The following is a 16,166-nucleotide window of genomic DNA, read 5'->3' as shown; positions in this document are numbered from 1 at the left end:
GATCTACTAGAAAAATAAAAAAAAAATCGGACAGAGCAACTGACTGCGGGACCAACCACCTAGCAAGAGGTGATCTGTGCCTGACAAACAGCATGAACGGCAGGATGAATGCTACAGGTCCCTAGGTAGGACAACAGAGGAAGCACCTGAGCAAACAGATGAGAGTCTGGTTTATCTTCAGTGGAACAAACCTATAGGCCAGAGGTGGGCAATCTTTTATACCCAACAGCCCTCTCTGGAAAAAATTGCCCATCCCTGCTGTAGGCAATCACTGCAATGTCATCAAAGATCTTCGGTTTCTTCCAATAGCATGCCCAGTTTGCTCTCCACGATTAAGAGCACACGGACACCAAATATTCCATAGATTATAATGACAGTTGATACTTAATTGTAAAAACATCTTGATTAGCATTTTTTCATATGTTAGTTTCTTCCGCTTTTTAGTTTTTATGGGTCCTACCATGCAAATTTTACACCCCCCACTTAGCTAACATACATCCTACACCTCAGGCCAACAAGGGGACTTATCTCCACAAAAACAAGCTTAAAAGTTTCAAGATTTAAAAACATATCTTTTAATAACTCCATACAAAACCACTTTGACTTCATCTTGCCAAATCGCTGTGGTATATTCAACCTCGTCTTATTTGCACTGTTGACAACGTAAATCCTTCCATTGTTATAAAATTAAACAGAACACTAGCCAAGAAACTAGTCTTGATGTCTTTAAATACAGATAAACAGAATAGAATAACAGAGAGTGTAATTTTACTTTCGTCATCTTTCTACCCGCATCTTTAAAAAACAAAATAAACTTCCATTAATGTTCAGAAACAGCAGTATGTTACAGCTAAACACAGGCGTAACCCTTGTCCCAAAGTAATCAGTCACAGCAATACGACGACGATTTCTGTGTTTGTCTCATCAGGCAAGTCAAATCTCAGAACAGCAATATCAACAGGACTGTAAGGCTCACTTTGTGGTGCACATCTCCCTCTGGTGGTAACTTAATGGAACTGTAGAACTGTAGAAGAAGAATGGTTCAGAGGCTAAACCCTGGGCCTACTGACTTGATAGTTGTTGTGCTGGTAACAAAATAGGGTGGGGACTCAACAGAACAGTGCTTGTGGCCGCTGAGCATTATGCTAACTGGAGAAAAAGTTTTAAAGGCATTAAATACATCCCCTTTTTATCTGTTTCACTGGCAAATTGTCACTCTTTTTAGATAATTATGTACTGAAGTTTCTCACATGAGGGGTGAACAGCTGTCTCAGGCTGCAAAGCCGCTCAGTGGTAAACAACTTCTAAATGGGAAGAGCGACATCGCAGCGTAACGTCCTGGCATCAGAATCCTGGCAGAGCCTTTCATTGTGGGCGTTCCTGGGAGCACTGAGCCAAACCGGGATTGGAGTCTGGCATTCCCTGGTGTCACTGGCCCGGCCCACTTCCAGGGGAAGGTTCATCAGTCAGACAGAAAAGGGGGGGGGGGGGGTCTCAAACCTTCCAGGGGGCAGCCTCCATCTCGCTCCACACGTGCTCTTAAACGCAATGTCGATTTTTCACAACACTACATTTTTTATATATATCTCCACAAAGATGGAAAATGCATTCTATGTACAAATGTTAACCTGACTGTAGTGATTTCATAACAATTATTTCAAATACATTAAGAAATGAAATAACTCCACTCCTGTTGAAAACACAGGTAAGAATCACTTCAAATTTGGTACAGTATCTTTTCCTAATTTAGAATGGAGAGTTTAAAAATAAATGCGACAGTGGTCAAGGAAACTTTTTTTCCATCCTTAATACTTAACAATTGAAACGTTTCAATGATCAGATCCTGACTACCAACTCAGCTCAGAACATGGACACAACATACGGAGAACTCCTCTGCAACCTGGCCGCGAGGCAGCCTGCATGGAAGATGAACGGCCACCAAAGCCGGTCCTGGGGGAGACGAACGCGAAGGAGGGTGCAGTCCCGGGAAAGCTGGCGATGGTGGGGGCAGACTGAGAAGTGTCCCGCAGGAGGATGGGATGGGATGGGATGGGATGGGATGGGATGGAATGGGATGGGATGGAATGGGATGGGATGGGATGGGATGGAATGGGATGGGATGGGATGGGATGGGATGGGATGGGATGGGCCGCATGCGGTCTTTATTAGGTGAGGCCATTTCCCACAATTCCCTGCCAGCTGACTGGGTGCAGTCAGCCCAGCAGAAGGCCTGACAGCGCATTCAGGTCCCGCATGTAGGGATTGTCGACCAGGATGCGGTCGATACGCTGCTTCTGATCTGGGAAGATGTCGTAGAGCTTCCTCTTCAGCTCCGTGGTCTCGGCGGGTGAGCGTGGGGGCGGGGGCGAGGGCGAGGGCCGCGGCGGGCACCACCCGGGGGGGCCGGTGTGAGGCCACTGGGATGCCGGTCTCATCTGGGCGCTGAAGGAGGGACGAGAGCTGCACTTTGTATACACTGGGGGGGTTGCCCGCAGGTCTGGCCATGCTGAAACCGTGACTGGGGTATAACTAGACAGATAGACAAGGACAGGTGAGTGCTGAGGTTCCGTCTGTAGCCCCACACTGCACGTTCATATAAAAGCAGGCAGCAGGTATTGCAGTGGTTAAAAACACAGACTCATAACCTGGGTAGAATTCCATGGGGGACCTGCCCTGCTCCTCCTAGTCCCCCCCCCCCCCAGGGAGACACACCACACACCCAAAACGCCACATGGCTCCCATACACACAAACACACACCTGAAATCCTTGCGCAGGAAGTCCTCGAGCCGCGGGCCGTGTTTTCCCAGCGGGTCGTCTGGGAGCATGAAGTGATCTTCTACAAAGGTGAACTGCAGCAGCCTGCGGAGGCAGGGCACACACGTCACACACAGGCCCCTAGGGGGCGATGGTGCGCATGACCTCTCCCCTTTTCAACTGTCATTTTGTTTCTCCGCTTTTCTTTTACCTTGGACTATTTAAGTCATTATTACTCAGACATTAAAGAGGAGCGACACGGGGTAATAACTCCACTCAAGGGTACAACTGCAGGCCCCATCCTGTGATCTGAACTTGCCACTGTAGGGTCATGAGGTCACATGTGAAGTATGGCGTCGCCAACTGTCGCCTCTCACCTCTCCTGAACTATTTTTCTCCACGCTTCCGACGTGTCCACGAAGTCCCGCATGTTGTCATTGGTGACGATGACTCCTCCCGTCTTCTCAGCAAGGTGGAGCAGGAACCTGGAAAGTGGATGAGGACGTGAGGCTGAGCGAGAGCACAGGGGAGAGAGGCCACAGGGCTCAGGCGGTGCGAGAGCAGCAGGACGTACCGGTCATCATGGGAGGAGATCCTCTGTCCGCCAACCTCCCTGGAGGGTGTGAAGGACAGCAGCCTCAGATCCTCCAGCTGACTGAGAAAGTGCTGCTCTGTGGTGAGACAGGAGAACACCCTCCATCCAGATGCTCTTGTTATGCATTATAAACACCCCCCTTCCCCCCCCGCAGGTGCTCCTATACTTTACCTGTGATGTTGGGGTCTTTCTTCTGCCTCCACTGTGGGACGAAGACGGTGATCTCTCTGTGCCCCATCTTCCAGAAGGTCTCCACTGCGAGGGCAATGCCACGACAGGAGAAGAACCGATGCAGCCCGTGCCTGAGGAGGCAGACGCCAGGGTCAGACTCCAGGGGGCGTAAGTTAACGGGGACAGACCTGACCAACCCACGGAAACCTAAATACCCCCCACTCCTACCCCAATGTCATAGACTCTAATATTAAATCACAGCACCCCCAGCTGCCTCTTACCCTCAAGGCACCGTATTTATCCATCATGCAAACACCTTGTTCATTTCTTTATCTGTTTCATTTTCCATGTCTTTTGTTTTTAAGCTGAGGGAACTGTGCAAGAAATTCAGTGGACTTGTACTTCTACCTCTGCCACTGGCAAATAAAGTTACGAATAAGTTCAAATCAACTCCGAATTCTTTAACTGTCATTACAACGGAGACAGCACTGCTGGCCTGATACATTAGAACAGTCCCATCATACCATATATGATGGATGAATGCTCCTGTAGGATCTGATCAGTACTTTACCCACACATGCTAATCTGAGTGTGATGAAGCACCGTGCTGGTAAGCAGTGATGAAAGCCAGGCTGTTGGGGACGTCTACGCTGGACCCACCACTTCTTGATCTCGATCAGATTAATCTCTAGATGGTCTCTGATTGAGTCACGGCCCTGCTCGAAACAGATGACCTTTGCAAAGGTCCTGGAAAACATTGTTCTTCACTGATTCACTGCAGGTGAAATCTGGCCCTTTGTCCCCATTGCACTTTGAACTAAAAAGCACTCACAGACGCCCACGAGAATGACAACATGACTAAGCTTTTGCCGGTGACTAAATTAACAAACTAAACATAAAACTGTCTTTTACTTCGCCCCCAGATTATGCTCTGACTGGCAGGGTAAGAGAGTTCACCACTCCAGGCAGGGATGGACAGGCGCTTCGGATCCCGAGGGGGGGGGGGGGGGGGCGAAGATGCTGCCTGGCTGCGCCCTCATCCGCCTTGTCTGACTGCAACTGAGAGAAGCAGAGGAACGTGGCCCCAAGCTGAGCACAGCCTCATGTCCTCATAGCGACCAGGCCCAGCAGAGTACCAAATACTCAGACTGAACTGACCGGGCCCAGCAGAGTACAAAATACTCAGACTGAACTGACCGGGCCCAGCAGAGTACAAAATACTCAGACTGAACTGACCGGGCCCAGCAGAGTACAAAATACTCAGACTGAACTGACCGGGCCCAGCAGAGTTCAATATACTCAGACTGAACTGACCGGGCCCAGCAGAGTTCAATATACTCAGACTGAACTGACCGGGCCCAGCAGAGTTCAATATATTCAGACTGAACTGACCAGGCCCAGCAGAATACAAAAATACTCAGACTGAACTGACCGGGCCCAGCAGAATACAAAAATACTCAGACTGAACTGACCAGGCCCAGCAGAGTTCAATATACTCAGACTGGACTGACTGGGCCCAGCAGAATACAAAAATACTCAGACTGAACTGACCAGGCCCAGCAGAGTTCAATATATTCAGACTGAACTGACCAGGCCCAGCAGAATACAAAAATACTCAGACTGAACTGACCAGGCCCAGCAGAATACAAAAATACTCAGACTGAACTGACCAGTCCCAGCAGAGTACAAAATAGTTGCAAAATACCAAATCAAATACACCCAGCAGAATACAAAATTCAACAAAGCAACTACACCCTGAAAACCACAAAAGATAACTGAGATCAGCATGAAATTTTATTCTATCAAAATACATAATGGAAGTAAAAACTAAGCTTCAGCCTAGCAGGACCCTAACTGGAGAAGTGATTACTAACACCGGCAATCGTGCCTTTCGGAAAGGCCTAGCAGACAAGCAAAGGAGACCAGTGATTAGTTTCTCTGACTGAAAAGAAAAATAAAACACACCTAAACTTAACAGAAACTGGAAACATTATGAGAATCTTAAGTAAGGATAAATTTGGAAAGTACTGAGAGATTGACAGAAAGATACCAGTTAAAACTAGACTGGTGTCAGATTGGGAAGTTTACAAGGTCACAGGGAACTTCCCTCGTGTGGAGAAAGTGATTTCAAACAGGATATGTTACCAACCACCACCAGCACTCATTTGTTTAGGAAAATCACCTTCACTTCAAAACTTTGATCTCTCATATTTTTTTGTATATTTCTTTAATTTCCACAAATAACGAAACAAATGGTGTGGAATATTTCTTTCTGATTTAACTAACAAATCAGAGAAAAGCTACAGAGACCCGAGGTGATGCATGTGTCACATGTGGAAAACAGGAATAAAATTCACAAAAAGAAGCTTTACACATCTGGCAGGTGACAGCCGTGACGCAGGAGAATAGGGATTTCAGCCAGGAAGGACATTTAAAAAAATAATCACAAACAAACAAAATATCACCATCAGTAAAAGATACCAAACATAATCCCCACTGATTCAGTTGGTTATCCTGATCAGGGTCATGGGGCTGATTCATATGTGGGGAGGGTCACGTGATTATACTGAATATCATGAAACTGCTTATGAAGGTGCCTTTGCGCCTGTGTGAAATGGAACAAACCTTGCCACTTTGACCACGCAATCCGCCCCCAGCACCAACCTCCCCCCCCCCCCCCCCCCCCCAACACATCTCACAGCCCCCACAGCTGCCACTTCCAGGAAATCATCGAAAGACTGAAATAAAACCGTGAGAGCAGAAAGCACTGAAAAACACTAAAGTTGCTGCTTAAAATCAGAGCACAGGAAGCCGTGAATCAGAGTACGGTCTGAGTCTGACTAAGTAGGAAGCCCCCGCCAGCCCCCCCAGTCACCTCCCCGCAGCTCCACCCACCCGTCACCTGCGCACACGCTCCCGCTCCGATACGCGGCATTACCGCACCCGCTCACGGCTAACTGACAGTGCACCGGAGCTGAGGAGAAATGCCTTTTAGGTCAGTTCCCAGATATGCCAGGCGCTCAGGTTACCACTAAGGTGGGAAAAGTCGCAGACCCTTCCTGGGGGGTCATTTAACCACACGTCACCAGGACATGAGAAAGCTTGAGAGAGCTGTGATTTCTCCATAAACTAATTGCTCATGGTGCTGTGTGAGGCTGGTGGATCAGGTGATGCTCATGGTTATTGTTAGACTGGCTCTTGATTGGTTGGGACCATTCCGGAATGCATCCATCAATTCCAGTCCGAATCCGGAAATAGAACTGGAGTTGGGATTGGAAAAAAAACTATGAGGAACAGAATTGGAATTGAATTCGAATTTCAAGGAGATTTAAATTCTAACTCCAGTTCCATTTCCTGATTTGGATTGGAATTGATGGATGCATTCCGGAATGGCCCCAAGCCTGTACACTACACAGCGCTGCCTTTGGGGGGCGCTGCACTCACGCCATGGCCACGTTGCTCCCGTCGATGACCACGTGCCGCAGGCCCTGGCGACCCGACTCGTTCTGCAGCGTCAGCCTGTACGGCGTGCGCAGTGACTGCTGGAAGCGGGATACGCCGGTGAGGGGCACAGCTTTCGGGGGCAGCTCCGTGCGGGTCGTGGGCGAGGGCAGCACCCTGCAGGGGGGTTGGTAGGAGCAGCTGGGGCGCTCTGAGGCGCTCTGCAGTGGGGTCAGGGTCTCCACCCGCACAGTCCCCATCGGATGGCTGTTGCCCCGAGACAGATAGTCACCCTTAGCCACGACCTGCTGCCCAACAGGCTTTGGCTTGTCATCGCCCTCGCTGTCAATGATGATGATCTCCCCCTGAGCGCTGCTGCTCCTCCTCAATGTTGCCCTCTGCTGGACACTGCTGCCAGTGAACGGAGCCCTCAGACCCACGCAGTTATTGGCAGGTTGGATATTTTCTTTAGATTTCAATTCATAGAAAGGTCTACTCTGTGACCTCTCTTTATCCCTGCTCCTGCAGAAGGAGGAGGAGGAAGCAGACGAGGAGTGGTGGCCGCTGGCACGTGGGTCCCCTGATTGGGACCGATGGCTCTCTTCTACGATTCGCTCCAACAGCAGGAATGTGTCCTCTCTTTGGTCTGTCTCCCGGACCACCCGCTCCACCACTTCCTGCGGGTACCCCATGGTTTTGAAGAAGTTCACCAGGCACTTGAAGTTAGTCTCTGGGCTCACACCGTCCACGTCGTCCGATGGTTCGCTGGGGTCCAGGACCACCACGTCCTTATCGGCCGCGGGGCTGGCCACGGGGGCAGGAGTCCTGCTGCGGCTGTCACCAATTATGCAGCACCAGTCCGTCTCCAGCTCCTCGTCTTTCCTCTCTAGTGAGTATTGCCTCTTGGAGTCCCGGGACTCACTCTCCGAGGAGCGCCTCTTGTGCGAGGTGCGCGGGTTTAGCACGGCCTCCGAGGTCAGTCCCACCGCCTTGTCCTCAAACGTTGCGTCCAGGATGCGGTGCGAGAGGTCGGTGACGGGCGTGCTGGTCTGGGAGCGGTCTTGCTCCGGCAGAATGGGGAGGGGTTGCCGAGCTTCCACGCCAGGAGCTGGGGTGCGTGCCGTGGGCGTGGGGCTTTGAGCCAGACCCAGCAGCTCCTCCTTCAGGGCACTGGGGAGCAGCAACAGCTCCATGGTGTACTTGTCTGCCCGCTCCTCCACGAAGGCCCTGAATGCGCGCTTGACGGCGGGCTCCCGGTCGCCGGGCACGCCGCGCTTCTCTCGGAACAGGCACACGAACTGCTGCACGCGGCTCTGCGCCATGACGACGGCCTCCTGGCGGCCCAGCAGCCGCAGCCGGCCCAGCTCCAGCACTGCCACCTCGGCGCTGGTGTCGCGCAGCAGCCGGTCCAGGAAGAGCCCCTGGGCCCCCACGAAGATGCAGTGCATGTCGGGCGGGTACTGCTCCACCTGCTGCAGCTCGGGGTCACACAGTCCCTTCACGTATTCCTACAAGGGCAGGAGGGCACAGGGTTAGGGAGGAAGGCGCTTGTGGCTGTGGCACCGCGACCACGTACAGCACAACATCCGGCACCCGCTCTGACATGCAGCCATTATCAAATTCATGAGGAGTATTTTGACTTTAATGGTCTTGATTTTAGGTTGTACCGCTGAATGAATGAGACTGGCAGTGTCCTCATCAACTGTGGCCATCAGTTCAATTGTGCTATAGGTGTGTTATCGCGTGGGATCTTTGGAATCATGAATTTCATAATAATAATCCGAAGACTGATCAAATTGTGATTAGGGGATATACTAACCACTAGTCATAATAATCTGTGGTACGTTTCCCAAAGCCTTCTTAATGCTACGTCATAAGTTAAAAGATAGAACTTACGAATGACATAGCGCTAAGGCGGCTTCGGGAAACTCACCCGACATATTTCTGATTAACCATCATTCATTATAATAAGGCTTACAGATTTCTTCCTGTTACTGGGGTGGGGGTTCCTCCTCGCCTTCTCTACTCATTCTAGTGTACATCGAGTATGACTGAGATCTGGACTAAGCAGACTCCCTAGGTCAAAGGTCTATGAAACCTCTTTGTCCCGGTCAATAAAGTACTTATACAAATGACAAAGGTTTTGAATCCTTGATCATTCTGGCCATGCGTTTTTTTTTTGTTTTTTTTGGTGAAAGCATCACGTTAACATGAGTGGTTGGTTTTATATCATGTGACAGACACGACGCCGGGGAAACTTTGCGGCACTTTGGCGGAACTTTTTATTTCACTTGACTAAACTGTCTTCAGACTACCGACTACTTCTGAGTGAGGCCACCTTTGTAACATTGCAAAGATGATCTCCGCAGCTGGCCAATAGAATGCACCGTGGCCCCAACCCAAGGAATCTCCTGACCATGACACTGACTCACTCTCTCCTTTAATGGGGCAACTTTTAGCCACCCAGCCTCCTGCCACGGGTCCGATTGCTGGTGCAGATCAGCAGCTCAGCTGACTGTGTCTCCTACCCCACGTGCTCCTTATCACAAGAACAACTGCTGACTGCACCTAGCAGGTAAGCTAAACACTGGCTGACTCACACTGCACGCCCAAAGCATGCAAACTCTTTACACGAAACCAGTGCTCTCGTCTGATTTGAATATCACCCCCCCCCATCCTGTTTCACATCAACACAGATACTGGGTGCATTCTTGCGGAGATCAGGTACACAGTGTCACTGGGCCACAACAGCACGAGGTATTGGAAATTCCCCCAATGCCCCATTTGACCGCAATCCTCAATGTTCAGGGAACGACGCAGGAGGGCAGGGAGGCACCAGACAACACGTGGCTGAAGGGCTACAGCGTATCAGGAAGTCCTAAACAAACAGGAAGGCTCTCCTGGAAACCCTCAGAAATCCGAAGGAATACAAACATTACAGGCTTTACAACACAGCAGAAAAGGAACAATCAATACAATGACCTAAATTTTTAAAAATGTTTTTTTGGAACTCCTCCAGTAAGATTAAGCAATCACTGTGGACTTTCTACAGGGGAAACATTTTACAGAGATTACGTCTAATCTCATTGGGCAATGATACTAACAGGAACTCCATCCATCTTCCAACTACTGCATATCCATGGTGGGACTGCTGACAGCCTATAATTCCAACTAAACTTTCCATCACAAGGCAGACACAGGCATGCAGACACTATGGGAAATTTAGAGGTCCCAATTAGTCTTTGGGGGAAGAAACCAGCACACCTAGAAGGAACTCGAAAGACATACACAGTGGAGGCTGGCTTTGAGCCCCAAACCTGTGCTACCCACAGAGAAACCATGCTGTCACTCTGACAGGCAGCAAAATGAGGGAATACTACCATAAAATACTAAGTCTAAATGTCCTTCACAGTGCTCAAATGAGGTCGGGGTTTGGAAACAACAAGAACACTTCATTCATGGTTTGCACTGACATAGTCGAGGACAGCTCAAGGAACCAATGATAATGTAAATCTGGTGACCCTCAACCCACAACAAAGTACAGCTGTCTGCAGCAGGGCCGGCTGTAGACACAGCCATCAGAAGCTGAAAAGAAAGACTAAGACGAAGAGATAAAACAGGGGGAATAACAGAGTAGTGCCCAGGACACAGCATAGGAAGTGGTGTTTTTTTTATACGTAACTTTACTCAAGAGGAAAGGGGTACTCCACCAAAGTGAAAATCTGAGCACTGTCATCAAATACTTCTTAACATACGGGACACGGAGCTTGACTCCAACTCTTGGTTACACAAGAGCCTTTTCAGGAACAACTCATGAACTACTGTTTAGTTCACAGAGATTAGTCACAGATAATGAGCTGTCTGCATCCCGGGGTATTCCAGAGTCACGCAATACTCGGGCAAATGAATCGGCCCGGGCGCCTACAGTTCACTGCCGTCCCGTATCGGCCCCGTAACCGGCCACGCCCACGGTAAAACTTTACGTTTAACACGGGAAGAAGGAATATCCTAAGCCTAATCCCCAATACGATAGAGAGAGCTTTAGGTGACGTCCGGGGTTAACCCTTGTCGTGGTAGGGAGATCTCTTTGGTGGCTCCGTGGCCCATGTCGAGGCGACCACTTCATCCCGGGTCGCTGTGTCGCAGTACATAAGAGAAAGAGAGGAAGGCTGCCCGTGTTTGCGTCAGAGACGCGGTCCTGTAACACACCGACCCAAACGGACACGCAGAGCTGAGCTTTACAGGAGCCGGCGGGCCGCTTACCTTGGCCCGGGAGACGTCATCCTGCTTTCCTTTGAGCTGCAGCCATATCTGCCGGGATGCTTTGCTCCCGTGGGCTAAAGTGGGGTCCAAGAGGCCGATGATGGTAAAAGTCACCCTAAAAACCTGCTCCACCCTAGACCTGACACATTTCAACTCTTCCTGCTTGTCTTCGGGAACCGCAAACTCGTCCTCCGTCAGTGGGTCCCGCGGTTGGTGGCCGGCGGAGGACAGCCTGCCTCCGGGAGATTCGGAGCAGGTTACTTCGGTAATCATACCAAGAAGGGGCCGTGTTGTTGACATTCTGCTCGGGCTCTCTCGGTCTGTCAGTTACCGGAAAGCTGGCCGTTTATCTTTTAAAATACGCAGTGACATACGAATCGTTTACCCCCTTCATGATTAACGCGCCGCTTTCTTCCCCCGTCTGCGCTTGTTTTATTGCAGTAAGCCTGTTTCGCGACAACATCCACATCCGTGACAACCGCGGAGCTAGAGGAAAGTCCCGCGACGTCATCAAGACGCGACAGCGGTGCGCGTTCACTGCTCGTGTGGTTAGTGATAACAATTTGAAATTCAGCAGATTTTATTATACTTCTCATGTACGATGAAAAGCTTTCAAAACCTTTTGTTATGGGTGGTAGGTAGTTTGTCAAATAAATACATTAATTTTTAATGCTCTGTATTTGAAATTTACTGTTATTAAGATTAAAATATTTGTTTTAATATCATGAATATATAAGCAGCAAGAAGATTTAGGAAGAAGTTAGGTTTTGGGTTTGGGATAATGAGAATGACGGATTAGACATCACGCCCCCCTGGCGACCTCACCAGAATAAGCGGTTGAGAAATGAGTCGGTGCATGAAATATAACAGATTAACCACAGTATCACAACTGACGATAAACTGCCTGTGTGGCCATTCAGCTATGCACAATCAAAATAAGTAATATAACTAATTTGTTTCGTATTTATTTTTGTATATGAATAAAATAAAAAATGCACCACATTCCACCATTTTTTTTGCAGGTAAAACTACTATTTTACCTGTTTTTAATGCGATACACACGTGACACAGATGCTTACTCTCCCCTAGCGGTAATACGAGAAAACGTCATTTAAACGGAAATAACATTCTGTTCCCGGTACATTGTGCAAGAGCGCCTCTAGACGACAACAAATAATATATGTGATGCTATGTGAGTGTACATTCGGACAACTCGTGCGCTGATGTCACCGAAATCAAGTGGTATAAATCATGATTGTGCTGTTACAATTTCTGATTTCAATAATTCTCATTTGTAAATCTACAATTTAATAGTTCGCATTCTTGTCTATCTATCTATCTATCTATCTATCTATCTATCTATCTATCTATCTATCTATCTATCTATCTATCATCTGTCCATCCATCCATCCACCAACCATGCAGAGATAGGGCTGGAGCCTAACCCAGACACAATGATACATTTTCCTTTAGCTTTGTATCTACTTATCAAGCTATTATCCATGACTGTTTGTCGAGCACAGTGTCACGGTTAGCCTGGCAGCACAGTGCACGAGGCAGGGGATGCTCCAGACAGCACAGTGCACGAGGCAGGGGATGCTCCAGACAGCACAGTGCACGAGGCAGGGGATGCTCCAGGCAGCACAGTGCACGAGGCAGGGGATGCTCCAGGCAGCACAGTGCACGAGGCAGGGGATGCTCCAGGCAGCACAGTGCACGAGGCAGGGGATGCTCCAGGCAGCACAGTGCACGAGGCAGGGGATGCTCCAGACAGCACAGTGCACGAGGCAGGGGATGCTCCAGGCAGCACAGTGCACGAGGCAGGGGATGCTCCAGGCAGCACAGTGCACGAGGCAGGGGATGCTCCAGGCAGCACAGTGCACGAGGCAGGGGATGCTCCAGGCAGCACAGTGCACGAGGCAGGGGATGCTCCAGGCAGCACAGTGCACGAGGCAGGGGATGCTCCAGGCAGCACAGTGCACGAGGCAGGGGATGCTCCAGGCAGCACAGTGCACGAGGCAGGGGATGCTCCAGACAGCACAGTGCACGAGGCAGGGGATGCTCCAGGCAGCACAGTGCACGAGGCAGGGGATGCTCCAGGCAGCACAGTGCACGAGGCAGGGGATGCTCCAGGCAGCACAGTGCATGAGGCAGGGGATGCTCCAGACAGCACAGTGCATGAGGCAGGGGATGCTCCAGGCAGCACAGTGCATGAGGCAGGGGATGCTCCAGACAGAATGTGACTGAGGTTGTATATGAGACTGAATTTTATTATATCTGTGTAATTAGTTACTGTGCTGGACCAAGGCCCCACATTCGCCACTTCTCATGCTGAGCAGACTTTGCAGAAGGTGTGAAGGAGAAGGAGAATGAGAACAAAACAGGGTGATGTGGAGATGAGGAAGGTGGAGAAGCAGGAGGACCGGGTGGGAGCACTGTGTGTGTGTGCCTGTGTGTGTGTGTCTGTGTGTGTGTGTCTCTGTGTGTGTGTGTGTGTGTGTCTGTGTGTGTGTGTGTTTGTGTGTGTGCAAGTGGGTATATCTTACCTTATAGGGACACAAAAAAACTAAATTTTATAAAAATCTGTGACTGCAATGAAAAAACTAAAAATGCAAAAACTTTTGTACTTTGATTGGTTATTTATGGCTATGGTTAGGGCTGGGTACGGGTTAAGGTTGTCATAGTTAGTGTTCGTATTTTTCCCATAGAAATGAATGAGCAGTCCCCATAAAGATATGTTTACCCAACATTTGTGTGTGTGTGTGTGTGTGTGCGTATGTGCGTGTGCTAGATGAACACACAGGTGAGAGAAAGGATAAGGGACAATGGAGGAGGTGCTGGCAGGCTGTGAGACCTTGAGAGTGAGGTGAACAAAAGCAGGCAGGAGATGACTGTACAGCCCATTCAGAACAGCAACGTCTCACCCACGCTGAAGGCCACGGAAGAGCTGCCTCTCAGAGCAGATGTACACACAAACACACACACACACACACACACACACATATGCACACACGCAAACACACACACGCACACACACACATACATACACACACACAGAAACACACGCACACACACACATACATACGCACACACACACACATACACAAACACACACACACACACACATACATTAAATATAAGCACACACAAACAGATAGGCATATTGGAATGAACTATAGGTAGGTAATACTTGTGAAAGTAATTATAAAAGAAGAAATAAACACAAGAAAATTGTGGAATTAAACAACATGGTTCTAGATGGGAAAATACAAGTGAAAAGAATTATCAGGGAAGAAACAAATACAATCCCTAGAATTAGATAACAGGGCTCCAGTGTACACAATAATACAATGAAACGGCATGGGAATATATAGACAATTATGGCAAAGACAGTCCAGTCTGTCTGTTGTTTATGGGTGAAGGATATTAAATGTATTCAATCATCCATCCATCTTGGAACCGCTTATTCAGTACAGGGTCGCGTGGTAAAGGTTTGTAAAGTGGCCGTTCTTTTTTATTCTTTTTGTTGCCGCATTATTCTGCATAGATGAAGTAACAGCCTTTAGCCTCTAGACGGCGCTGTCACCCTGCTTACTGGCACTCGTGGAGCCACACTCCTCTCCCTGCAAGCCCAGGAGAGTATTGACGAAAATATAATACTCAAATCGATATGTTTCATTATTTGGACTCAAGACCCCCATAACTGGGGAATATTTTCTTTATTAAACTTCAATGAGGAGAAGTGTGGTTTAACAAGAAGAGAAAGCGACGATCCAGTGGGGAAATTACTGTAATATCTGCCAAAACGTTAGTCCTTTCTTCTGACTGCAGTACATCTCGCACACATCACACTCAGGTTAAACGGAAGCTTTGAAAGATGATGGATGGTGCCCTCTAGAGGACAAAGTAGGTGCAGCGCTAAAATAACATCAAGGTCTCGTCTGTTGTTTCACAACTGTATGACACATTCGGCACTTACTGTCAGATTGCTTCTCAGCCATTCGCTTTCCATTGCATGTTCTACATCTCACAATCAATCCATTGAAAATGAAGGTAAACCATCACTGCGTAAATGCAATCATTTGTCTACCTGACTGTCCATCACTTTTCAGATTCTGATTTAACACGTTTATCTATTAATACTTAATACTTACATATCAGTGCTGTTTTTAATTGATCATTCCAGGTCTGAAACGTATTCTCACCTGTGAAATAAACGTGTACGGCTTTTAAAGATATTCTGTGATAGACTTTTGGTTTTCAGAATCAGAATCAAAATCACTTTATTTCACCAAGTATGCATAACATACAGGGAATTTGTCGTGGTGTGGGCACACGTGATCGAGAAATACATAAAAACAAAGTTAAGAGGTAAACAAATATACCTATACACATACATATGTATACATACACATATACATATTGTTAGAGATTCATATGCACACATATATACACATGTACATACATGCATACCTATATATACCCTACATATACAGCTGTGCACATATATGTACATACACATTCATGTCCATACACTCGCATACAAACAAACATACAAAAAAAAAAACCTTCATTGGTCTTGTGTGTGTTATTTTTTTTATAATTTGGGATAAGCTAATTGTAATGTGACGTTCCTGCTGTACCATACATGCTATTTTACAGGAAAGCCCCACTTTGCTGGAAGTTCGTTAAATCAGTGTTTTCTGTCAGCACGAAGGTAGCGCGGGCGTGGTTCAGCGTGTCATGTTTATGTCCTTTAAGAGACTTTTTTCTACATTACTCTTGTAGGAGGGGGTGCTGTCGGGTTTGGTAGGAAGAACTTGGATGACGGCCGAGAGAGAGTAGGTGGGGGGCACGGACGGAGGGGATAGTTCGTTGGCGATAGTAAGAGACATAAACAACTGGCTGTCAACCCTGTCGCATGTGGAGTGGAAAATAAAT

General features: G+C 48.3%; 1 protein-coding gene across 1 annotated transcript; it reads right to left on the bottom strand.

Moving 5' to 3' along the window:
• Nucleotides 1-551: 551 nt before the first annotated feature.
• Nucleotides 552-11,759, bottom strand: n4bp1 (nedd4 binding protein 1). The gene is made up of 7 exons (XM_023827328.2): nucleotides 11,226-11,759; nucleotides 6,966-8,470; nucleotides 3,522-3,652; nucleotides 3,330-3,426; nucleotides 3,133-3,240; nucleotides 2,759-2,860; nucleotides 552-2,529 (listed from the first exon to the last, which is right to left on the bottom strand). Exons 1-7 carry the CDS (start codon nucleotides 11,523-11,525, stop codon nucleotides 2,214-2,216), a joined length of 2,559 nt encoding a protein of 852 aa, XP_023683096.2. The 5' UTR covers nucleotides 11,526-11,759; the 3' UTR covers nucleotides 552-2,213.
• Between the last annotated feature and the right edge of the window lie 4,407 nt (nucleotides 11,760-16,166).

Source organism: Paramormyrops kingsleyae, chromosome 13 (genome assembly GCF_048594095.1).
Source record: "Paramormyrops kingsleyae isolate MSU_618 chromosome 13, PKINGS_0.4, whole genome shotgun sequence".
In the NCBI taxonomy this organism is placed as follows: Eukaryota; Metazoa; Chordata; class Actinopteri; order Osteoglossiformes; family Mormyridae; genus Paramormyrops; species Paramormyrops kingsleyae.
This window is presented reverse-complemented; position numbering and strand designations above follow the sequence as displayed.

Coding starts and splice junctions, on each gene's coding strand:
- n4bp1 (XM_023827328.2), bottom strand. CDS start 11,525: ATGTCAACAACACGGCCCCTTCTTGGTATGATTACCGAAGTAACCTGC. Junction 3,427..3,521: donor GAAAGACCCCAACATCACAG/GTAAAGTATAGG, acceptor GTCTCACCACAG/AGCAGCACTTTCTCAGTCAG. Junction 2,530..2,758: donor TTCCTGCGCAAGGATTTCAG/GTGTGTGTTTGT, acceptor CTATCTGTCTAG/TTATACCCCAGTCACGGTTT.